Below are 26,200 nucleotides of genomic sequence, written 5' to 3'. Positions count from 1 at the left end.
CTTGTCTCTCCATTCGGGCAAGACAAGCTCCTTTGGAGCTGCACCCATTATTGTGTGTGGTATTGTAGTACCTGCCAACATCCCTCTATTATAGCATATTGTAAAAATGATCCCCCACTGGGTGGGAGTTTAATGGCAGAAATGCACACATTTTTACAATCAAGCAACAGAGCACTCCAGCACATGACAGTGCCACGGCACCCTCCATTCTTCTAGCCTCACAGTAGTTTATTGGGCATTTGAAAGCAAACCCTGTCCACTCCTGTTCCTGATTACTGAAATACATTGATGATGTTATCAGGAGGCAGGGACTAGGAACAGTTACAGCTGTTTCATAAAGACACGGGCCTAATAAACTGTTGTTTTTCTGAATTCTTTTGGTGCACATGTGATTCACATTTGACAAGCACTAAAAAAACAAATAGTGCATGTATGTTGCAGAGGATGTGTGCCAGAATTTGAAAAGTCACTTGTTGAGATTTGTCACAGGAATGTCTGCACCATATAAACTAATAGCTGTGCTACAGTGTGTCACAAATATTAGCTGCTGATCTCCACCTGAACCAACCACGTGCAAATCTGCACATTGGTCCAATTCCCTCAAATAAGCTTCTTCCTACCTCTGTCTGGATGGCTGGGCAGACATCGGAGGGGGCAGGCAGGGGGCAGCTTTGTGCTGCTCTGCTGCCTGCAATTCTCTCTCCTGGCGGTTACTTCCTGATGGCATGGTTGTGAGCTGCTATAGCTTGCTGTATCACTGCCTGCACAGTAACAGCACCGGATGTGTGCTGTCATTGGGGAATACACACCCTATAAACAGAGGTACCTGTGTATTAGGGCCACTGTGCACACAAATAAAAATGTAGCAGGACACTGTGCCATGTATAGTTTATTGGGCCCATTACGTTATGGATGAAAGTGGACCTAACAGGAGAAGCTGTACAATATATCATTACATCTTTCACAACTGACTCGAGTCACACAGTGTAAGGATACAATTTTCTTAGTCTGCTTTAATGCGTTAGTCAGTATTTTGTTTTCATAAACTGCATTTGCAGAGGGCCACCCAAGAGAGGAGATTCCCCAATAGACTTGCATTTAAAATACCTTTTATTTCTTAGGCTAGATTGGGGTCTCTTTATCAGTCCTCCCTTAGGCTTCAGAGTTGGAAAATATTTAAAGTATGACTAAAAACAAAACTTTTTTTGAGTTTTGGAAAAAGTGCAGAGGGATTAGAACACCTATCAGTTTCTATTGCTACCTTTAGGGGGATTCCTCTCTCTATTTATCCTGTTTATCATTGACAGTGAAAGGAAAAGAAAATCCCTCATTTATGGGTTGTCCCCAGAAAAGTAATAGAGGGGAAATCTTCCGGTGGGGACACTAGTTCCCTTAATTTGCAGGGATTTCTGCTCACTTCCTGTTTGGTTATGGGACAGGAAGAGAAGAAAATCTTCACAATGGGACACAAAGGGAAAATAAAAAATCTGACAGGGGTTATAACCCTTCTTTGCTCCAAAATGAAAAAAAAAAAGGTTTTGCCTATACAGTAGTTCTACTTTAACTCTCTTTCCTCCAACTGCCTCTCGGCCCTTTAAGAGTTCTAAAAACCAGAAGGCAGAGATGGTCCTTCGGGTCATGTGCCCACTGCAATTGGCTGTCATGTGGTCACATGACCAGAAAGCTCCTGATCTTGAGTATGCATTGGGAGTTTACTGATCCCCATCTGCTACCATGCTGGGAGCATGCAGGGAGCACGCTGTCAGCACAGTAACTTGTTTATACAGGGCTGTGCATTAAGGCAGGAAGGTGTTAAATCCCAAATCTAGGAAGAAAAAAATGATCCCCTGCATTGAGCTGAGCCAGCTCTGTAAGGGTTAATAGCTCTTTTGTCCAGAGGAGAGAAGAACAGTTATACGATTCTCTGCTCTCCTACCAGGCAGTGCTCTCCCGCAACCTGGCGGTGGACTGTCCCTCAGCATCCTCACATCCAGAGCATGGCTATGGACCCACTAGAGCATTGTTTTATCACACTTACATGATAGTTTATATTTCTGGGGTTTTATTCGAGATGTGCAAAGAGAGATCACGCAAATACTTATATGTATAACATTTAATTAAGTAATCACAGATACATATAACAAATGTAACAATATTAGAAAACATAACAAGAATACTTAGCTATAGATGTCAAGGTCCCCATGTCTTTACAGCATGGCAGATGAACGAACCAGGCACGTGCGTTTGAGCAGTCTTGGGATGGAACAACTATTACAAGTTTTAGCTGTAGTATATACTTTACTAGTGGGTAGCAAATACCAATTACAAAACTCTAAATAGCAGTATTACCTTTTACTGACCATCCTGGTCAGTTTGTAATGGCATTCCTACAGCATTAAGTTAGTTAAGGTAAAGCAATACTTATGTCCTTATATGAACCCTTAAACAGGTTTAAAATTCACATTAATAAGGAATTATATTTCCCCATGAAGCATGGAGGAGCAGAAACCATAGGGAGGAGCGGAGGATTGGGTAAGTATATATATGTTTTATTGTTCCCTTAAACATACAGTAAACAAGCAATTAACCCTTGCAGTGGGATAATTTTATATTTGCCCAGAGTTGGGCTTTAATGGAAAGAACAAATATTTCGTTTTTTGCCTTCACTGCATACAGATTTTAATACCTATTAATCAATGTTTTAAATTATATGCTTGATTTTGTAATCCAATAATATGCCCCAAACATACACTGAGAAGTCCCTCTTTCTCCTTCAGAGTAATTGCAGCTATAGTAACAAGTGGCACTGCACTGGGAAGAGCTTCCTCCTTCACTCCGGATTATGCCAAGGCGAAAACTGCTGCTGCTCAGTTCTTCAAGTTTTTGGATCGTGTTCCCAAGACCAGCGTTTACAGCACAGATGGGGATAAATGGGTGAGACAGCTGATAAAATACCTCTTCTGTTTCATAGTACTGCCTGAATGCAGAATACATTTGGATCTGTAAACACAGAGGGATACGTGATTAGCCCTCTTTTGGGCTACAAGCATCTGCTGTTAATAACACAATGCTGTTCAGTCCCCTAAATACTTCCTATATTATCAAGATGGGCCCCTTCCATTCTAACTGGCTGCCATTTTCACTTCTGCTTTAGGGTAGGTTCTATGTGAAGCAGAGGCATTGATTGGCTACCTCTGTCTAAGCAGCCAATCAGTCCCTCAATCTCACATGAAACCTGAGATTCTTCATGACTGCCATTTTAATTGCAGCAAGAAACAGGATTGGAGCGGTAATTTTTTCTTGATATCCACTTCAATTATTAGTCTTTTAAAACCCAAATTAACAAAACCCAAATTTCAAGCTTTGCTCTAGATCTCTTTAGGTGTGACAGGACATTTCATTGCAATGTAGGATTGTCTACCTGCCTTGAACTGGTCACATGTGTTGCAATCTGATTTTACAGTCTCTGCACACTCTTCTTTAGATTTACCAGCAATTGTGTAGTTCGTAGGCCTACCTAAACATAACATTTAATTTATATCCAATTAGTCATGCTGTAGCTATGGCTAAATCTAAAGAAAATTGAGCAATCACATTGTAAAGTGCGTTGGCAGACTACAACTGAAAAAATAGTAACAAGATAGGTTTCATGCTGTGAACTGCAAAGGTGTAAGATCTGGATTACTGCAAAGATAAAGGCAATCAGTAGATACTTCAACCAAATGGCTTTGACCCAGTACTAAGAAAACAGTTTAGGCAAGAAGTGCCATATAATGGTAATTTGGTGATGTTTCATTTCCAAATGTAAATCTCTGCAGCAGTCGGTTCTGAAAATATATATCCTTCTGTCAAATTGATCTTTCTAACACAGATCATCGTTTTATGCACAGATGTTACCAAAGAGCCTCTACACTGTAATGTCTTGAACAAACTATAAAAAGACGGACTATTATCGCCCATAAATATGCACATTTAGACTCTGAATTCTCCATTGACTCATAGATGGCAAATGTAATTGCTCACAGTGGTATAGAATGACTGACTATACAATGCCACTTATAGAACTCTTTATTTCTAAAAACCTCAAGTGACTTCCACCTGGAAGAGATAAAACATGTTGTTATGAAGAAATTTTAATTGCTCAGTCATTTAATTATTGTAGAACATCTGACAACATACAATGAACTTCATCAGAGAACAATAAAACTTCAGACAAATATGTAGACAGGCGGACTCTTTCAGCTGTTAGCATAACATAAAATGCAATAGAAAAACTTTAACAACTAACTTTATTTTTTTAAATCAGCACAATAGTGGATAGTGGCCCTTTTGCTGGTGGCTGCTATTTTAATGGAAAATTTCAATCCTCTGCTCTCCGCCCCCATACCCCTACATTTATCGGTGCTGAAGAGTTAATACAGCTGTTGGACCTATCAAAAGAGAAAAGAGGGTATAACTGAAAGCCCCGGCCGCACATCCCCAGAAATAGAATTGTAAAAAGCACGGAGAGGGTAAAGGAGACTTTGAAGGTTCTAGTAAATCCAACCTCAGGATAAAATACACAATACATCCATAAAATCACAATTTTATACCAAATCATATTCTGTTTGATGCTTGCACTGACTCAATTGACAATACATTTTTTGATGGCTAAATGAATACATAACTGCAATAACCAGTTTCATTTTAGTTGTGATTTTCTTTTTAACATGTAGTATAGGTACCATAGGTTATTGCAGTTATGTAAAGGTACCATAGGTACCTTTGTATCTTCCTGTAATTCTCTACACAAACAGGAGTTTAATAGAAATATAAATAATTACGTGAGACAACCAGACTGCAATATACAGTTCTACAAATCTAACCCTAGGAGCTTGCTGACACGAGGATAGTAAGCAGAGAGATCAATTCATCGGTAAGATGTTGCTCTTTCTTTGTCCAATCACCATGCTGGGGTAGAACTGATGCACTTTCACTATCTAAACACCAAGCTGAAGGACAGCAGAAGACAAAGCATTTTTTAATAACTGGAGTGGAGGAAAGTGAGATCTGGGCATGCTATCCAGCAGCAACATTTGTTGGGAAAGACCTGAATCTCAAGATCTTACCCTGGTTACAGCATTAAAGAAAAGGAGAAATTGCAGAAAAGAAATATACAAAAATCAGATTCGTGACTGCAGATTGCTGTCTGTTTATGGCATGTTAGTAAGGGAACAATTTATCTTTTTTCTGCTTTTAGTCTATCATTAGGTTGTTTACAATTTAGCTCAGAAAGTCCCCAGGGAAGGGGAAATTCTTTGTAAGCTAACTGCTAATGGTTGCTCTGTTCAGTTTGTCATTCAGTGAAGGAGAAGTAAAAGTACAATAAAAAAAAAAAATTCTAAAATTTGTTGTCCCAGTACTAAGCAAGCTCAGCATGAATAATGTACATTTTTATTGGTTTCCCACGAGCTTAGAGTCACTTGGTACCAAAAGCCCCATTTTCCTGGTAAAGGACATCTGACAACATGTGACCTATATATTATTTGGTCTCTCTGTAAAAGCTTTTGGCTGTAGTTTTCCTGCAGTGAGTAGCTAGAGACACTTGGTTACATTGTAACAAACTGTCTATATTCCATTCCATTGGGCTATTACTTACAGTAAGCAGCTTTTCCTGTGTAGTCGTTGGCCATATAACTGGTTGCCATCATCAGGAGAAATAGGGACATATCTTATAAGCTTATTTATTACATTATCGCTTGGCAGCATAGCCTAAGGAATAACCGAACCAGAAGAAGCTCTATATTAAATAGATGTTCCTAGCAGAGAGTTTCTGCTTAGGACCACCAAAGGTTTTGTGCCTACAATATCCAGTGATGGAAATCTAACCATGGTTGTAACACACTGAACTATTGTTATTCAACCTGATGAAGAATTTATACAGTACTTTAGTTTTGTGACACAGCCAGACGTTTGACATATACTGCATAAACAGGGTTTGTTAAAAAAAATTCCTTAGCCTGCTGATTGGACAGTAAAGGAGCAGCAGCACACTGACGAGTCATCACTCTACTCATTCAGCTATTCCCTCCTGTCAATATGTTTACTGTAACCATTTGTGCACTGCAGCAGGTCACTCCTTCTTCTCCCGTGCATGTGCATATAGAAGACTGGTGTTAAGACCAATTCAATTATTATTATTTTATTATTATTATACAGGATTTATATAGCGCCAACAAAATTACCTCCACTAGCTGTATTCAGGAATACTGTGGGGGGATTTACTAAAACTGGAGAGTGCAAAATCTGGTGCAGCTCTGTATAGAAACCAATCAGCTTCCAGGTTTTATTGTCAAAGCTTAATTGAACAAGCTAAAGTTAGAAGATTGGCTACCATACACAGCTGCACCAGATTCTGAGTGCTCCAGTTTTCAAAAATCTCCCCCATTACCTTTTGAATTTAAATTTTTTTTATTTTTAGCATCATTCTGCTTTAATTACAAAAAATAGCCAGTTTAAATTAGACTGTGCAATCAGTTCCCTGTTCTCTGCAACGTCCTTCACCCACTCACTGCCAAATGTCAAACCTTGACCAGCAAATTGGCAAAGAAAAGAAAGAGATTTTGTGTGGCCGTACTTACCCTGCAGTCCTACATCTACCTTTACAATTATGCATGATGTTTGAGAAAAGTTTTGGTTTTAGATATTTTATTAATATATATTTTCTAATTTTCCTGAATATCTCTATGTGGATTTGTATGATTTGTAGTGAATTACATAATCTAGGAAGCCAAGCAATCATGGTTCATGAATTATTTGACGCTCTGTAGATTAGGTAAATATGTATGCGCAGTTTCAGGCATAAAAAATTCACTATCACTATGTGTGACAATCAGATGGTGAGCCATCCTACTTTACGTTCATGTTGTTATTATAGTGCCTCAAAAGGTGCAAGAAAAAAAAAAACAGTTTGCCAGCATTTTAGAACAGTAGTATTTTTTAATAACTATTATGCTGCAAGTAATCATGACAATTACCATTTATGAACATAAAAAATTAACTTAAGTTTTATTCAAACAACACAGGACAATTTCCGTGGTGACATTGAGTTTGTGGGCTGCAAATTCACATACCCCAGTCGTCCAGTCACCATGGTCCTGAGGGGTCTTTCAGTCGGAGTAAAGTCTGGACAGACTCTTGCATTTGTAGGAAGCAGTGGATGTGGAAAAAGTACGAGTGTCCAGTTATTGGAGAGGTTCTATGATCCAGATGAAGGGAAAGTGGTAGGTATATTGCATATCCTTTACATTCTATACATTGCCTAATACTGTTTATTGTAATACTATATACACTCACCGGCCACTTTGTTATGTACACCTTGCTAATACCGGGTTGGACACCCTTTTGCCTTCCGAACTGTCTTAATTCTTCGTGGCATAGATTCAACAAGGTGTTGGAAACATTCCTCGGAAATTTTGGTCCATACTGACATGATAGCATCAGACAGTTGCTGAAGATTTGTTGGCTGTACATCCATGAACCGTTGATACAAGGCAGGATGGATCCATGCTTTCACGTTGTTTACACCAAATTATGACCCCACCATCTGAATGTTGCAGCTTATTTTGAGACTCATCAGACCAGGCAACATTTTTCCAGTCTTCTGTTTTCCAATTTTTGCAAGCCTGTGCGAATTGTAGCCTCCGTTTCCTGTTTCTAGCTGACAGCAGTGGCACCCAGTGTGATCATCTGCTGCTGTAGCTCATCTGCTTCAAGGTTTGACGTGCTGTGCATTCAGAGATGGTATTCTGCATACCTTGGTTGTAACGAGTGGTTATTTGAGTTACTGTTGCCTTTCTATCATCTCAAACCAGTCTGCCCATTCTCCTCTGACCTCTGACATCAACAAGGCATTTTTGTCCACACAACTGCCGCTCACTGGATGTTTTCTCTTGTTGGAACCATTCTCTGAAAACCCTAGAGATGGTTGTGCATGAGAATCCCAGTAGATCAGCTGTTTTTTAAATACTCAGACCAGCCCTTCTGGCACCAACAACCATGCCATGTTCAAAGTCACTTAAATCCCCTTTCTTCCCCATTCTAATGCTCGGTTTGAACTTCAAAAAGTCGTCTTTGCCACATCGAGTTGCTGCCATGTGATTGGCTGATTAGCAATTTGTGTTACCAAGCAATTGAACAGGTGTACATAATAAAGTAGCCGGTAAGTGTATACACTGGAGTATTAAAGCATATGCTAAGATTGCTTTTTATGTTGGCATATGCAAAGGCAGCATTTACATTAAAAAATCTTCATCAAGAATAAAATGTGTTATAACTATTTTGCAAAGTGCTGTACAAACTGTTGGCACATTATGAGTCCTGTATAAAAATAATAATTGCATAAATTAAAGTATGTAAAATACTACCCCTTTCTTGGACTAATTTTGTCTAACATAGGTGTTGAACAGGAGGCATTGGTCAATGTGTATGTTAGAGGCTTTAGTCTGAGCCAAGTGAGATTCAGTTATTTTTTCTGTGCAAATGATGGCTTGGTCTTTAATTAGTTAAAAGTAGATTTGAATGATGGAGGGGAAAAAATCAGGCAGACACCCCCATGTGACCAGGAAAAGTAATAGGAGTCTGCTGACCAAGTATTTAACACGGCTGTTTGCTAGTTTCCCCAAGAACAGTCTTATATTCAAGAGTACAGTGGTGCACTGCTGTCTGTGGGCATGAGAATCATTACTAGGTCCTGCCAAACACAGCTGGATTTACTTTCCTATCACTTATCAATGGTAACCTCTGTGACTGATAAAGCTGCTCTGTAGGGGATTACACTTATGTGGATTTTAGGTTCTCTTTTAAGGTTCATTGAACCACTGAAATTTTCAATTCTACCTGGCTTACTCACTAAACCTGAAGAGCTAATCAAAATTTACTTTACTGAAGTCAAAAATACTAAATGAAACCTAAATGATTGCTGATTTTGTGGAGTATATGGCTTCTACTGCAACTAATAATTAGGTAAACAGTAATCCATGTTGATGCCCCCTCTGCCAAGCTCAGTGGAGGGTTGGAAACTTTTGACCTGGGAGGCAAACACAACCAATTGGCCCTTTGATGACAGTTTCCTGTGGGCTAAAATATTGCAACAAAGTGTGCCATGGTACCGCACTGATTGGTGGCTATTGTGAGAGGCATCGGTTGTCTCTTAGAGATTACAGTTTATTGTAACACATATTTTTACATTATATATATATATATATATATATATATATATATATATATATATATATATATACTGTGTATGTGTGTGTACAGATAGATAGATAGATAGATAGATAGATAGATAGACAGTAGATATATATATATATACTAAAAATGAATCAGTGTAAGGGTTTTAATTGAAAACCAGTAAGGACACTTATGTGCCCAAAAATTAAACTGACCTAAAGCTTAATTGAACAAGCTAAAGTTAGAAGATTGGCTACCATGCACAGCTGCACCAGATTCTGAGTGCTCTAGTTTTTGTAAATCCCCCCCATTACTTTTTTATTTTAATCATATTTTTATTTTTAGCAGGAATTCTGCTTTAATTACAAAAAAAAGTCAGTTTAAATTAGACTGTGCAATCAGTTCCCTGTTCTCTGCAACTTCCTTCACCCACTCACTGCCAAATGTCAAACCTTGACCATCAAATTGGCAAAGAAAAGAAAGAGATTTTGTGTGGCCGTACTTACCCTGCAGTCCTACATCTACCTTTACAATTATGCATGATGTTTGAGAAAAGTTTTGGTTTTAGATATTTTATTAATATATATTTTCTAATTTTCCTGAATATCTCTATGTGGATTTCTATGATTTGTAGTGAATTACATAATCTAGGAAGCCAAGCAATCATGGTTCATGAAATATATGATGCTCTGTAGATTAGGTAAATATGTACGCGCAGTTTCAGACATAAATAATTCACTATCACTATGTGTGACCTGGGAGGCAAACACAACCAATTGGCCCTTTGATGACAGTTTCCTGTGGGCTAAAAAATTGCAACAAAGTGTGCCATGGTACCGCACTGATTGGTGGCTATTGTGAGAGGCATCGGTTTTCTCTTAGAGATTACAGTTTATTGTAACACATATATTTACATATATATATATATCTACCGGTGTATATATATATAAAATTATACAGGATTTATATAGCATAGCGCCTACCGTTTGCTCAGCGCTTTACAATATATATATATATATATATATATATATATACAGTATATACTGTGTATGTGTGTGTATATAGAGGGGATTAATTGAAAACCAGTAAGGACACTTATGTGGCCAAAAATTATACTGAATTAAATAAGTTACTAACAAAATTCTTCACCTTTAAAATAATCCTTATCATTTAACGAACTTTAATAAAAGTTTAAAGATTTTGCATTCTTCCAGCACTAACTTCCTTTGCAGATCTCTGCACTGAGTCACATGATATCTCTGCAATAAGAGCCTGTAATAAAGTGAATACTCGAAGATTGCTGGACTGGTCAAGAAACAGATATGCTGTATAAGTATGATGACCCTACAATGTCTTTGTATTGATCTATTCATTGATATTTTCAGCTTGTGGATGGCCATGATACTTCAAAAGTAAGCATCTCATTTTTAAGAAGTAAAATTGGCATTGTGTCTCAGGAGCCAGTGCTGTTTGAAGGCAGCATTGCAGACAACATCAAGTACGGTGACAACTCTCGAGAGATCTCACTGGAGGAGGTGATTGCAGCTGCCAAGAAGGCCCAATTACATGACTTTGTCCTGTCACTACCAGATGTAAGTGTGCCTAATATAAATCAAATGGATAACACAAACCTTAAAGGGGTTGTGTAAACATTAAAGGAATACCTTCTTTACCAGCTTTCTAAACTTATTTATAGACTTTAGAGGATGGTAGGTTGTACAGACACAATCCAACCACACTTTGGCCAAGCACTGATCAGATTGTTGCAGAGCACCCTGTTATTCTATACTTGGCACGCCCTGGAAGGTTATGCCAAAACAATCTACATAGTCGGGTATAAAATATATCCCATTGTGTCTACAAGTGAAGCATGGTTTGAATAAAGACTTTACACTCCTGAAAACCCTCACATATAACCAGTTAAGTGACTGTCCTCAGATGATACACAGGGATAAAACAAATCCTCCTACATACAGTGCTCAGCATAAATCAGTACACCCCTTTTGAAAAGTAAAATTATAATCAATGTCTCAATGAACACAAGAACAATTTCCAAAATTCTGACAAAACTGAGTTTTTTATCTCATTACATGAAAGTAATATTAAATATAAATTATATTACAAAACCTTTACTCAGATTAGTTGATGCAAAAATGAATATACCCCACAACAAAAACTACTACATCTAGTATTTGGTATGACCTCCATGATTTATAAGGACAGCACCAAGTCTCCTAGGCATGGAATGAACAAGTTGGTGACATATTGCAACATTTCTCTTTTCCCATTCTTCAAGAACGACCTCTTTTAGAGCCTGGATGCTGGATGGAAATTGTTGCTCAACTTGTATCTTCAGAATTCCCCATAGGTGTTTGATTGGGTTCAGATCAGGAAACATACAGTACTTGGCCACTGAATCACTTTCACCCTGTTCCTCTTCAGAAATGCAACAGTGGCCTTAGATGTGTGTTTTGGATCATTGTCATGTTGGAAAAGTGCATGATGGCCAAGGGCACGGAGTGATGGTAGAATCTTCTCTTTCAATACAGAGCTGTACATCTGTGAATTCATGATACCTTCAATGAAATGCAGCTCCCCATCACCAGCAGCACTCATGCAGCCCCACAAAAGGACACTGCCACCACCATGTTTCACTGTAGGCACCGTGCATTTTTCTTTACACACTTCACCTTTTCGATGCCATACAGTTTTCAAGCCATCAGTTCCAAAAACATTTATCTTGGTCTCATCGCTCCAGAGCACAGAGACCCAGTAGTCTTCTTTTTCAGCATGTGCCCTGACAAATCCTAGGTGGGCTGTTTTGTGCATGGGCTTTAAGAGAGACTTCCTTCGTGGACGACACCCATGCATGCCATTCCTCTGCAGTGTATGCCATATTGTGTCACGGGAAGCAATCACCCTAGTTTGGCTTTCTACTTCTTTAGCTAACTGCAGTGAACTTGCATGGTGATTTTCTTCAACCCTTCTTATCAGAAGATGCTTCTGTCGAGGTGTTAACTTTCATGGACGGCTTGGACGGCTCTATGAGATGGTTGCATTTCCTTCTTTGTTAAAGTTTTGTATCACTTTTGCTACAGTATTCTGACTGATCAGTAAAGCTTTGCTGATCTTCTAGTAGCCTTCACCTTTCTTGTGTAAAGAAATTTTCTTTCTCAGGCCTTGTGACATTTCCCTTCCATGGGGTGCCATTGCTGACAGAATGAAATGGGAAGGGGTTTTCTTTGTTAAGTTACGCCCTTTTATAATCAACTGTCTGCTGGACACCTGCTTAATGAATAATTAGAATCAACCGTAGTTGAATTCTTGTTATTAAGGATTTTGTTGTTTAAAATTTAGCTTTGCTCCTAAGACTTTAATTGGGGTGTATTCATTTTTGCAACATGGTCTTGAATGAATTTGTTAGAAAAAATACTTTTTTGTGTTTGCAAAATAACAAATCTTGTTTGCAATCAGTGGCCTACATTTGTGGGAGTATTTTGTAGTATACAAAATGTTGATTCTGAAAAAAAAGTAAATCATGTATATCCACCCAATGTTGTTTTTAACATGCACTGAAAGTGCGCATTGATACTGGATGTCTCATTTGTAGTTGTGGTTCCTGTGAACTCAGAGGGTGGCAATGAATGGAGTGCAGAGAGTGGGACCACGTGGCTTGATCAGGAGGTGACATCTTGTGTTTGGCACCAATGATTGCAGACTGTGGAGGGGGGAAGCACAGAGTGGGAACGCATGGAATAATGTAGCAGGGAGTGACATCCATTGTATGGCAGTGCTGAATGAAGACTGCAGGGGCACATAACTGGATGAGACTGAGCCTGGGTTCACATATCGCATGTGATTCGCACAGGAACTGCACCGCATTCTGTGCGAATTCTGTGCTGTGCGATTTGAACCATACATTTGGTATGGCTGAAATGTGATTTTTGGTCCACACTAGAATCGGATCACACGGGTATTCACACCCATGCAATCTGATTCTGCACATCCCAGTGCATTTTGTGAACCGTTTTCAGGGTGTTGTTAAGTTAACATACACACCCGCAGCCATTCGTAAGAACGGGGTGCGATTCTGATGCGGTGCGGAATTTGCACAGATACTGCTGCGAATTCCGCACCGCATCAGCTTAATGTAGCAGGAGGTGAGGTCATAATAGCTTTATGTACAGTTATGGCATACAATAGAGCAATATGATATCACCTCCTGCTATATTCAGTCTCTTCCATCTGTGCGCCCCTCCTCTCTGCAGTCTGCATCACTGCTGCCAAACACTGGATGTCACCTCCTGATCCAGCCATGTACTCCTTCTCTCTGCTCAACCTCCAGTCTGTATTGACTGCTGCCCTACACACAGTGCTCCGTCCCTCTGCACCCCCTTCCCTGCACTCTGTTGGCACTGCTACACAGAGTCATCAAGAGATCTCACCTAGTGTTCCAGTCAAGGGCTCGCACTTTGTGCTCCCTCCCATCGTCTCGTGATCAGCGCTCCCTTAGAATCTGAAACCTCCCCATTCAGCTCCCACTCTGTGCAGTACTCTCGTCGCCTCCCTCTGAGTTCAGAGGAGCCGGAACTAAGGAGTAGGCATCGGGTATCAATACGCGCTGACAGTACTGACTGTCAACGCGCATTAAGAACACTACTGCAAACAACATTGGGCAGTATACATCCACCACAATGTTGATTTGTGGCGGAACCCCTGGGGACCTCTCGCGGAAACCTAGAGTTCCGTGGAACCCCGATTGAGAAACACTGCTCTAGCCCTTTATTTAGACATGACTGTTCCTTTCAGAATTTTATTGCTGGTCATGTTCCACCTTAGTGTTAAGAATTTTACCTAACTAACTATTGTCTTTAAATCTTAGAAATATGAAACTAATGTGGGAATCCAGGGATCCCAGCTCTCTCGTGGGCAGAAGCAGCGTATTGCAATTGCCAGGGCAATTGTCAGGGATCCTAAAATATTATTGCTGGATGAAGCTACATCAGCCTTAGACACAGAAAGTGAAAAGGTTTGTAACCTACAATATAGTCAAATAAAAATTACAGTGAGAGGATTTACGTCTGGTAGGATTTATAAATGGTTAATGTATTATTGTGTTTCTTTCATATAAAAATAAGACTTCATGTTTCAATTTACATCACACTTCATATAATGTGTCTAAATAACCAACATACTCAATGTTTAGTGTGCTATTGTAATTCTGTTTTTCCAGTCTCTACTGTTATTAATACAACTTTCCACCAACTTGCCTCCCCCAGCTTGCTTATTGGACAATGAAAGAGTATTGCTACACTTACAACGCTTTCTAACCAGGTCATCCTTCTGCTTACTCTGTTCTCAAGTCAGGATGCTCCCACTGGTAGACTAACAGCTGTACTGTCCATCCATGGACTATATCCTACTTAGTAGGATACTTCAAGGAGATGTCAGCTGTTTATTAAAGCATATGTGAACCCTTATCCTGTAGAAAAACGTATTCAATTTAAAATAGACATAAAAGGCAAAACCTTTTTTTGTGTGTGTGTGTGTGTATATGTGTGTATATATATATATATATATATATATATATATATATATATATATATATAGTTACATAGTTAGTCTGGCTGAAAAAAGACAAGTTGAACCATAAACAAAAAAAGTTATAATCCTATAACCACAGTTGATCCAGAGGAAGGAAAAAAACACAGCAAAGCTCGATCCAATTTGCTCTTGCAGGGAAAAAAGTTCCTTCCTGATCCCCTGAGAGGCAATCAGATATTCCCTGGATCAACTTTACCTATAAATGTTAGTATCTAGTTATATTCTGTGTATCCAAGAAAGAATCCAGGCTTTTTTTAAAGCAATCCATTGAGCTGGCCAGAACAACTCTTGAGGGAGTCTATTCCACATTTTCACAGCTCTTACTGCAAAGAAACCTTTTCATCTTTGGAGATTAAATTTATTTTCCTCCAGACGTAAAGAGTGCCCCCTTTGTGATATCTTCAAGGTAATTAACTCTACACCGAGTTAACTATATGAACCACTGATGTAGTTTATACATGTTGATCATATCCCCCCTTTAATCTCCTCTTCTCAAGAGAAAATAAATTCAGTTCCTCTAATCTTTCCTCATAGCTGAGCTCCTCCATACCTTTTACCAGTTTAGTTGCCCTTCTCTGTACTTTCTTCAGTTCCCCAATGTTCTTTTTGTGAATTGGTGCCCAAAACTAAACTGCATATTCCAGATGAGGTCTTACTAATGATTTGTACAGGGGTAATATGATATATCTCTCTCTGGAGTCTATATCTCTTTTAATGCAAGAGAAGATTTTCCTCTCTTTAAAAACCGCAGCTTGACATTGCATGCCAGTTATTAAGCTTGTGATCTACCAGAACTCCCAGATCCTTCTCCACCATTGACCCCCCCAGGTGTGCCCCCCCTAATATGTATGATGCATGCATATTCTTAGCCCCCAAGTGCAGAACCTTACATTTATCAACATTAAATCTCATTTGCCACATAGTTGCCCAATTAAACAGTGCATTGAGGTTGGCTTGTAAGCTGAAGACATCCTGTAAGGACGTTATTCCTCTGCACAGCTTGGTGTCATCTGCAAAGACTGAAATGGTATTTTTAATCCCAAACCTTATATCGTTTATAAATATATTAAAAATTAAAGGTCCCAACACTGAACCTTGGGGTACACCACTGATGACCCTAGACCATTCAGAGTATTAATAATTAACCACTACTCTCTGAATACGATCTTTTAGCCAGTTTTCTATCCATTTACATACAGATTTTTCCAAGCCTGTAGACTTTACCTTACACATTAGCCATGTGTGGGGAACTGTGTCAAACACTTTTTTCAAAATCCAAGTATACCTCGTCCACCGCCACCCCTCTGTCCAAGGTTTTGCTCAACTGTTTGTTTGACAACTTCTGTCTTTCATGCATCCATGCTGTCTGTTGCTTAAAATATTTTTCTTCCAGCAAGAACTCATCTATGTGGTCTTTTATTAAACTCTCCAGTATCTTCCCAACTATAGAAGTTAAACTAACTAAAGATTTTGACCCCTTTTTAAATATAGGCACCACATTGGCCTTACGCCAATCCAGTGGTACTATGCCAGTCATTAAAGAGTCCCTAAAAATTAGAAAAAATGGCTTTGAAATGACAGAGCTCAATTCTTTAAGGACCCATGGGTGTATACCATCTGGTCCAGGTGCTTTATTCACCTTTATTCTGTCTAAATATTTTTGGATCATAACAATTGTGAGCCAATGTGGATCATCTGGAGCTGTGTCAATACCATGTCCATTATGGACAAGAGCTCCCCCATGCTCCTTTGTATACACAGAGCTGAAGAAGGTATTTAATAAATTTGCCTTCTCTTTGTCCCCAGTCACCCACTCTAGATTAATATGTGATCACATAATCTCTATTCTCAACTGCATAAGGGGTGTTGAGGAGGTGTGGGTGAAGAAGCAGCCATACACTGATCTTCCTAGCAAACGGCTGTACAAGGGAGGTGTGTCAGCACAAGTCTTGGCTATTGGTTTCCAGGCAGGCTGTTCTCCCAGCACAGCCAGAAAACTGACCACACTGGGATGGATGTGCTCTCATGTCTAGTGTGGTCAGTTTGAAATAAGAAAGCAAGGGGGCTGGAAGGATCACCAGATATTTCACACGAAGGGAGAAATACAAAGGGAGCAGGATACTTTTTAACACAACTGCATGGAAAAATATACACAGATCAGGAATATGAAATGTAACATATTTTTTAAATACATTCAAAGTTTATTTTTTGTGAATACAAAATAGCATAGATAACATTGTGATTTTTATATTTATATCTATATTACCCATAATACACAATTTTTATCAAATGGATTTTGTAAAAAAGATTTTAAAAATATTCATGGATCAGTTATATAGAGGTTTCAGTAGATTATTACAACAGAAGGCAAAACTATAATTTGATTATATAAATATTCATTAATAAATAATGAAAACTATTCCTTTCCTTCAGTGCTAGATAGTATAGAGCAATAGGCTGTACAGAAAAGTGATACTACTGTCAAATATTTTTAATTTTGGTATAAGGACTTATACTATACATAACTCTCCTACGTAACACGTATTATATATTATACTATTATATAGTATAGTGGTGGCTTGTTAAAGAAAGATGGTGTGTGTTTTTGGAATCCTGATTATTTTAACTAAACCTGTAGTTTACCAGACTATTCTATAGTTTTACTTTTCTTATCAGATAACAAAGAGCCTTTTGTGCATAAGAAATATCCAGAAAATATGTTTCGGTTGGATCTTAAAGAAATTATGTTGCAATCCAGTAAATGTTATTTAAAAATAGAAATTTATTTGATATTTTTGCCATGAATTGAACACATTTATAACATGTTTTTTTTTCCTTTAGACTGTGCAGGAAGCACTTGATGAAGCTAGGCAAGGCCGGACTTGCATTGCCATTGCTCACCGCTTGACCACTATTCAAAACAGTGACATCATAGCGGTAATGTCCCAAGGCGCCATTATAGAAAAGGGGAATCATGAAGCGCTAATGTCTCGGAAAGGTGCCTATTATAAACTAGTAACTACTGGAGCACCCATAAGTTAGACATAGGCGTGTTTATGTGCAAACCCTCTGTGTTATATCAGCTTTATGTCCAACTATGTATATCCTGAGATCACTTAAATAAATGTGATATGTATCTCCTTCCACAGCTCTCCATGACCAGTTTTGATACAATGGTCCTTAGTCCTGTATTCATCTTGATATTCAATATAGTGGACACTAGCAAAAATAAATGTAATTAGTAGATTACCAGATGACATGATAAAGTCTATATAGCCTTGAAGATTTAACTTAGTCTGAACAACAACTACCCTAAGGCTACTTTCACACTGAGGAGTTTTTGAAGAGTTTCTGCGTTAAAAAAAAGCTCCTGAAAAGATCAAGAAAATGCTTCCCTATGTATATGAATATATATCTATGTATGTGTTCACACTGAGGCGTTGCGCTTGTATAAAAACTCCTGCATGATGCATCTTTGGGGCATGTTTGGTGACAAAACAAAAACGCCCCAAAAATGCCTATTCATATTAAGATCAATGGAAAATGCCTCAAAAATGTCTGACAAGCACCTCAAAAATGCCTCTGAGAATCGTTTTTGGTGCAGTTTTTAAGTCATGTATCCTTTAGAAACACTCAGAAAGTGTGCAAAAACACTTATGCTGTGTTTTTGCTGTGGATCAGTGTGAAAGTAGCCCAATATGAGTGCCTGCTTTTAAAATGCCAATACTCCCACATTGCTAAACTATATTGCCAAAAGTATTGGGACAGCCCTCCAAATCATTGGATTTAGGTGTTCCAATCACCTCCATGGCCACAGGTGTATAAAATCAAGCCCCTAGGCATACAGACTGCTGCTACAAACATTTGTGAAGGAATGGGTCGCTCTCAGTAGCTCAGTGAATTCAAATGTGGTACTGTGATAGGTTGCCACCTGTGCAATAAGTCCATCCTTGAAATTTCCTTGCTACTAAATATTCCACGGTCAACTGTTAGTGGGATTATAACAAAGTGAAAGCAACTGGGAACAACAGCAACTCAGCCACGAAGTGGTAGGCCACGTAAAATGACAGAGTGGGGTCAGCACATGCTGAAGCGCACAGTGCGCAGAAGTCACCAACTGTCTGCAGAGTCAATAGCTAAAGACCTCCAAACTTCATGTGGCTTTTTGTTTATCACAACAGTGTGTAGCAAGCTTCATGGAATGGGTTTCCATGGCCGAGCAGCTGCATCTAAGCCATACGTCACCAAGTGCAATCTGAAGGACTTCGTTCCAGTGAAGGGAACTCTTAAGGCATCGGAATACCAAGACATTTTGGACAATTTCATGCTCCCAACTTTGTGGGAACAGCTTGGGGATGGCCACTTCCTGTTCCAACATGACTGCGCACCAGTGCACAAAGCAAGGTCCATTAAAACATGGATGAGTGAGTTAAGGTTGGAGGAACAGTCCTGACCTCCACCCAATAGAAAACCTTTGGGATGAATTAGAGCAGAGACTGTGAGCCAGGCCTTCTTGACCGACATCAGTGCCTGACCTCACAAATGCTCTTCTGGAAGAATGGTCAAACATTCCCATAGACACCCTCCTAAACCTTGTGGACAGCCTTCCCTGAAGAGTTGAAGCTGTTATAGATACAAAGGGTGGGCCAAATCAGTACTGAACCCTACAGACTAAGACTGGGATGCCATTAAAGTTCATGTGCATGTAAAGGCAGGCATCCCAATACTTTTTGCAATATAGTGTATATTTTCTTCTTTCATCCATTGAGGAACCTAGTACTTACAGGTATGGGGACAACTTTACACACACCTCCATGACCCACAACTCAATATGTCCAGGCCTAAGCATTGTCAATACGTGAGGTGGTAGGAGGGAGGGACTTTGACTGGACAGCTTGGTCTATTAAAGGATGTTGAAAAATAAGACTTATTTGGCTGGATCACAAGGTGAAAATACAGGAAAAAAGCCTAAATCAGAAAATCAATAGAGACAACTAATTTAAGGTGGGGTAAGCTTCAATATATGACATTTTTGCTTTTGGGTTAAAATACACTTTTACATTTAAGGACATCTGTGCTTAATTCAAAAGTAGACTCCTTGGCCATTATCTTCTGATCTCTAGTTAAAATGTGGAAGATCCAGAGAAAAAAAACATCCATCCCAAGACACAACAGCAGTTGTTAAACAGATATATTGTCAAAATCTGTAAAGGTCTCTGGTCATTAGGGTGAGATTTGCTATTAGACATGAAGTGGTTACTGTACCTAATGCATTAACAAGTGTATATTTTAACTACTTTTAAACTAATTTATGGTTTATGTTTATTTAAATGTACGACCAGTAAATGGAACTAACGATCATGGCAGATAAATATTTATTTCCTGTGATCAATGGCTTCATCTAGTGGCCATTTTGTAATAATTTCCTGATTCTCAGTATTCTATATGAATTAAGAACTCTTGAACTGGAGAGAAAATGGCATTACAGAACCATTGTACATGTTTCACAGGATGAATAGGTCTGCAATTTTTTATACACTCCCTAATAATTTCTTTAGAAAATACCTGTACACAACTTTTTGTATTCTTAACACTCGGAGCACTTTATGTTTTTCATTTAGAGTTTTAATTTTTTTTTACTAGCACTAAAAATGTAATGTATAATACACAATAAAGTGTTTTTTATTTATAAATATTTTCGTGTCATTTCTTGACATTTTTGTGGCGAGTAATGTACAGAATGAACTCCACCGGAAAGCTGTCAATGCAACACATCTCTACTGAGTTTGAAGGAAGCTATTTCTAGTTATGTTACCCAACAACTTGGCTCAGGAAACAGCAGTACTGTCAATGACACAATAATAATAGGGCCTTTTATAACTTTTACAAAAATTGTGGGTAGCTTACAACATTCAACCTACGCACCATCATCTTGCAAGTGAAAGAAGAAGTTATGAAGGAAAGTGAACAGAGTAAAGTTTTATCAGCAGACTGAAATAGTGATATTCTTAAATATTGTAAAATAACCCATTTGATTTAAATTAGAAATGAAAGGCAAAACATTTCTGTGTGTGTGTATATATGTACAGTATGTACAGTTGTGTTCAAAATAATAGCAGTGTGTTGAAAAAAGTGAATAAAGCTCAAAATCCTTCTAATAGCTTTTATTTCCATACACACAAATGCATTGGGAACACTACACATTCTATTCCAAATCAAAACATGAAGAAAAATATATCAAATATGTGTTGTTCCTCTAAACAAATTGAAGAAAAGTGAATATTAGACTGTTCAAAAAATAGCAGTGTTTGTATTCTTTTTTACAAACTCAAACATTCACTATATAAACTGAAAAATGTTTGAAGATTTTGCTTTCCTTTGAATCACTTAATTAATATTTAGTTGTATAAGCACTGTTTCTCAGAACTGCTGTACATCTGTGTTGCATGGAGTCAACCAACTTCTGGCACCTGTGAACAGGTATTCCAGCCCAGGATGATTGGACTACATTCCACAGTTCTCTATTTCTTGGTTTTGCCTCAGAAACTGCATTTTTGATGTCACCCCACAAGTTTTCTATTGGATTAAGATCCGGGGATTGGGCTGGCCACTCCATAACGTCAATCTTGTTGATCTGGAACCAAGATGTTGAACGTTTACTGGTGTGTTTGGGGTTGTTGTCTTGTTGGAACACCCATTTCAAGGGCATTTCCTGTTCAGCATAAGGCAGCATGACCTCTTCAAGTATTCTGATGTATTCAAACTGATCCATGACCCCTGGTATGCGATAAATAGGCCCAACACCGTAGTATGAGAAACATCCCCATATCATGATGCTTGCACAACCATGCTTCACTGTCTTCACAGTGTACTGTGGCTTGAATTCAGTGTTTGGGGGTCGTCTGACAAACTGTCTCCGGCCACTAGACCGAAAAAGAACAATCTTACTTTCATCAGTCCACAAAATGTTGCGCCATTTCTCTTTAGGCCAGTCAATGTGCTCTTTGGCAAATTGTAACCTCTTCAGCACATGTCTTTTTTTCAACAGTGGGACTTTGCGGGGGCTTCTTGCAGATAGCTTGGCTTCACATAGGTGTCTTCTAATTGTAACAGTACTCACAGGTAACTTTACACCTTCTTTGATCTTCCTGGAGCTGATTGTTGGCTGCGTCCTTGCCATTTTGGCTATTCTTCTATCCAATCGAATGGTAGTTTTTCGCTTTCTTCCACGTCTTTCAGGTTTTGGTTGCCATTTTAAAGCATTTGCGATCATTTTAGCTGAGCAGCCTATCATTTTCTGCACTTCTTTATATGTTTTCCCCTCTCCAATCAACTTTTTAGTCAAGGTACGCTGTTCTTCTGAACAATGTCTGGAACGACCCATTTTCCTCAGAATTTCAGAGAGAAATGCACTGTAACCAGCATGTACAACATTTGCTGCCTTCCTTCCTTAAATAAGGGCAATAATTGCCACCTGTTTTTCAAAGAATGAATGACCTCACTAATAGAACTCCACACTGCTATTATTTTGAACACGGCCCTTTCAATTAGTGATTCAATTACACAGAATCAGCAGCATGCATGTCATGACTCTTGGGTCTGTTGGATTTGTATTACTCTACTACATTATTTGCCATGTAGAAATGTAATTTCTACCAAAAACAGTGATTGATCAGGTTAGTGATGTCTGACTGCTATTATTTTGAACACAACTGTATGTATATATATATATATATATATATATACAATATATATATATTTATATATTTAAAAACACATTATATATACCCATTTTTTCAGAAGTGATCACATGACATCTATTCTCAGTTGCATAAGAGGCTTGGAGAGGTGGGGGTGCAGACTGCAGGGGTCATGTTAGTAAGAGGCAGAGAAACAGCAGGACACTGATCTTCACAGTAAAGAGCTGTGCAACAAGTCTGACCGCTAGAGGACAGGCAGGCAGCTTTCCTAGCACAGCCAGAAAACTGAACACGCTGAAATGGAACACGCTAATGCTTAGCATGGTCAGTTTGAAATAGGAAAGCAGGGGGACTGGCGAGTATTTCACACAAAGGAAACAATGCAAAGAGAACAGGATACTTTTTAACATAAGTACATGCTACAATAGGCACATATCAGGAATATGAAATGTTGTATCAAACATTTTAAGCCACCCATAGGGTTAGATTTTAATTCAAACATTTGTATGGAAATTCTGAAAAATCGTAGATATATATCTTTGTTCATTCAAGAAAAGTTTTCCATCCTGGTCCTTCAAATTTGTTCATCAAAAAAACAATGTTGATTTGATTAACCATTAGAAAATGAATTTAGCATTCCAAAAATGGAATTTTCAAACAAAATTGTACTGGTGTATGGCCAGCTCCATACTCGGCCAGCTCCATACTCTGCCACCTCCTGATCACTTCTGCATTGAGCACAGAGGCCACAGATTCAAAATGAAACAAGTTTACTGCTTTTGTAGACATGAGCTTGTTTGAACCCTTTGACAGCCGTTGCATATTCCATAATCATTTGCATCTAAGGGTAAGACCAGACCAGTCAAGACCAGTCGATGCTGAAAACCTAAACTGTGACTGCATATGGTTGATTGTAGTCACTGTTCGGCAGAGAATTTCCACCTGGCTCCTTTGATTTTCAGATCAAAGTTTGTTGAGCCAGGTGGTGCCAAAAGGGCCAATAGAATTCAGAAAAAAAATCAAACTGTGTATGGCCAGTATAACTGTAGTTATCCTTTAAAGCAGGAGTATTGAATTAAACGGCCACTAAAATTTTCTTCTGGCCGAGGTCTAAATAGGGTGTGCCCATCAGTGTGCCCCCTTACATTAGGTGTCACCATCAGAGTGCCCTTTTACATCAGGTATCCCCATCACATTGCCAGCTTACATCAGGTATTCCCGTCAGAGTGCCCTCTTACACTCAAAGTACCCCTATCATATTTCCCCATCAGAGTGTCCCTTTACATCATATTCCCCATCAGAGTGCCTCTTTCCATCACATCTGCACATCAGAGTGCCCCTTTCCACAGTATGTGCCCATTTGTGCCTCCTTAACATAAAATGGGCCCGTCAGAGTGCCCCTTAACATAAAATGTGCTTATCAGATTGCTCCTTAACATAAATTAAGGGGCATGCTGATGGGCACATTTTATGTTAAAGGGCACTCTAATGGGTACATTTATATTAAGGGGCACTCTGATGGATACATTTTATGTTAAGGGGCATTCTGATGGGCACATTCTATGCTGTGCCCATCAGAGTGCACCTTAACATTAAAAGTGCCCTTCAGAGTGACCCTTAACATAAAATGTATCCATCAGAGTGCCCCTAAAATAATAAAGGGGCATGCTAATGGGCACATTTTATGTTAAGAGGCACTCTGATGGGCATATTCTATGTCGTGTCCATCAGAGTGCCCATTAATATTCAATGTGCCCATCAGAGTACCCCTTCACATTCAATGTGCCCATCAGAGTGCCCTTGTAAGACTACACCCTACCTTGAGGGCAGACAATCTGACATTGCGGGCTGGTGGTTCGGGCGGCAGCGCTTCTGGGGCTGTTCGCAGACTGCGGTCCACCATTTAGTGACTGCTGCTTTAAAGAATATATGTACTGAGATATACATGTGGATTGTCCAGGGGCGGACTGACCATTTGAAAACTCGGGCACTGTCCGAGGGCCCGGGGTCAGTAGGGGGCCCCATGAGATGCCCCTGGTACCTTTTTCCTAGGCTTTTTTGAGTTTGGGCAAGGATACAGGGGCCCCATGATCCCCTATTGCCCGGGGGCCCCATGAGTTGTCAGTCCGTCCCTGGGGTTGTCATAGTTGATCTCTCCTGCTGGAAATGCTAGTTCCCTGGTTGTCACATCAGACCATGGCTCCAGCCATTTCTGACAGGGTAACCCAGAGAAAGCATGCATTTTATAATTCTAAATGCAGTCTGAATGCAATTTTGTTTCATTTCATTTCAGTGACTCAGAAGGTTCTAAAGAGTACAAAGAGGATAAGGCCCACACATACAGCTCAGTTCATTTTTTTCTTTAACTCTTTGCTCCTCAAATGAACATTTTATAATAAACTCTAATAATATATTATAATTTGTAAGTACAATATACCTAATAATGGATTCAATTGAGGGATAAAAAGTGGCTTGTTGGGAGATTGTCATTTATGCCCAAAAAAAAACAATATTACTAGATTTTGCATTTAATTATTTATTTATGAGTAAAAGATTCTGTGGCTCTAAAGGTTACATATAAAAAAACCAACAAAGTGTTGTCATTATAAAACAGTAAATAAATGTTATTTGCGAAAAGCATTAGTAATTACCTGCAAATCACCACTTTTCAGCTCTTGAAAGGAAACAGGATTTCAAGAACTAAGCTAAAGTGCTAAGTGCATATGAAACAATTCATATACTCAAATATGCACTATAAATTATTCTGCATGTGTGTATAAATATACATAAAAATATTAAAATAATTTCCATAGGTCATTTTTATTCCTGGGTTCCAATGTGGTTTGTTGTGGAGAATATAAGAAGATTGGAGTATTTACCGCAGGAGAAGCGCGCCATTATCCCAATAATATACTAACAAGCGCAGCAGACCTTTTTAATTAAAGCCGTCATGTCTATTTGGTAAGTTATTTATTTAGTACTACTATACCACTGGGTGATACACGGACACTTGATGGTGAAGGAGACATAACACCTAGCAATATTGTGGTTCGCAGACTTTCAAAGTTCAGTCTATCATAGTGACTAGTATTATTGTAATAGTTTTATGTATATTTAAATGCACATAGAGCTTTATATATTTTATATTTGCGTATATGAACTTTACTTTTAAATATGGGTTGTGTTTTACAGCGCCCCCTATAGAGCTTTTTATTTATACATGCTTGTACTTGGGTAAATGCGAACACTTTCTTACATTGACATTTACACATGCGTGTGCATATGACACATTTCCCGAATACAGAAATTCCACCATTGCCATATAACTCAGTACAAATGTATACAGTCATTCACTTCTATAGCCACCTGCAGATTCAACGATGGGGACAAATGATGGCATTTTATGTTAGTGGATTTTTTCAGCCTCTCACTGTCCGCGTGCTTGAGGCAATCAAGCAGGTGTTAGTGATTTGCATAAAAATAATATGCTGTCCTGCCATCCCAGCACTTCAAAGGATTAGTGCCATTTTTTTTACAAAACTTGAACACCCAAATACCCTTACTGTGATCCTACACCAAAAGAAATTTTGGGTACCATTCAAGGCTTCTGTCTCCAATCCGGTGACCCACACTAAGGGTACTGGTTTGGGAAGAGCCCATCCCAGCTCAATACATTCAGACAA

General features: G+C 38.8%; 1 protein-coding gene across 2 annotated transcripts in view; it reads left to right on the top strand.

The window, feature by feature from the left end:
- Positions 1 to 20,510, top strand: part of LOC149470831 (bile salt export pump-like) — a 102,727-nt gene extending 82,217 nt beyond the window's left edge. For both annotated transcript variants that reach the window (XM_089660381.1, XM_089660389.1), the window contains exons 23-27: positions 2,778 to 2,934; positions 7,065 to 7,262; positions 10,599 to 10,805; positions 14,096 to 14,242; positions 17,659 to 20,510. In XM_089660381.1, coding sequence (XP_089516507.1) covers positions 2,778 to 2,934; positions 7,065 to 7,262; positions 10,599 to 10,805; positions 14,096 to 14,242; positions 17,659 to 17,859 — 910 coding nt within the window. In that variant the 3' untranslated portion in view covers positions 17,860 to 20,510. The remainder of the gene's footprint in view (positions 1 to 2,777; positions 2,935 to 7,064; positions 7,263 to 10,598; positions 10,806 to 14,095; positions 14,243 to 17,658) is intronic.
- The last annotated feature ends 5,690 nt before the right edge of the window (positions 20,511 to 26,200 follow it).

Source organism: Staurois parvus, unplaced genomic scaffold (assembly GCF_062004578.1).
Source record: "Staurois parvus isolate SC_StPar_1 unplaced genomic scaffold, SC_StPar_1.0 ptg000031l, whole genome shotgun sequence".
Classification (NCBI taxonomy): domain Eukaryota; kingdom Metazoa; phylum Chordata; class Amphibia; order Anura; family Ranidae; genus Staurois; species Staurois parvus.
The sequence above is the reverse complement of the archived record's forward strand: the minus strand, read 5'-3'. Positions and strand labels throughout refer to the sequence as shown.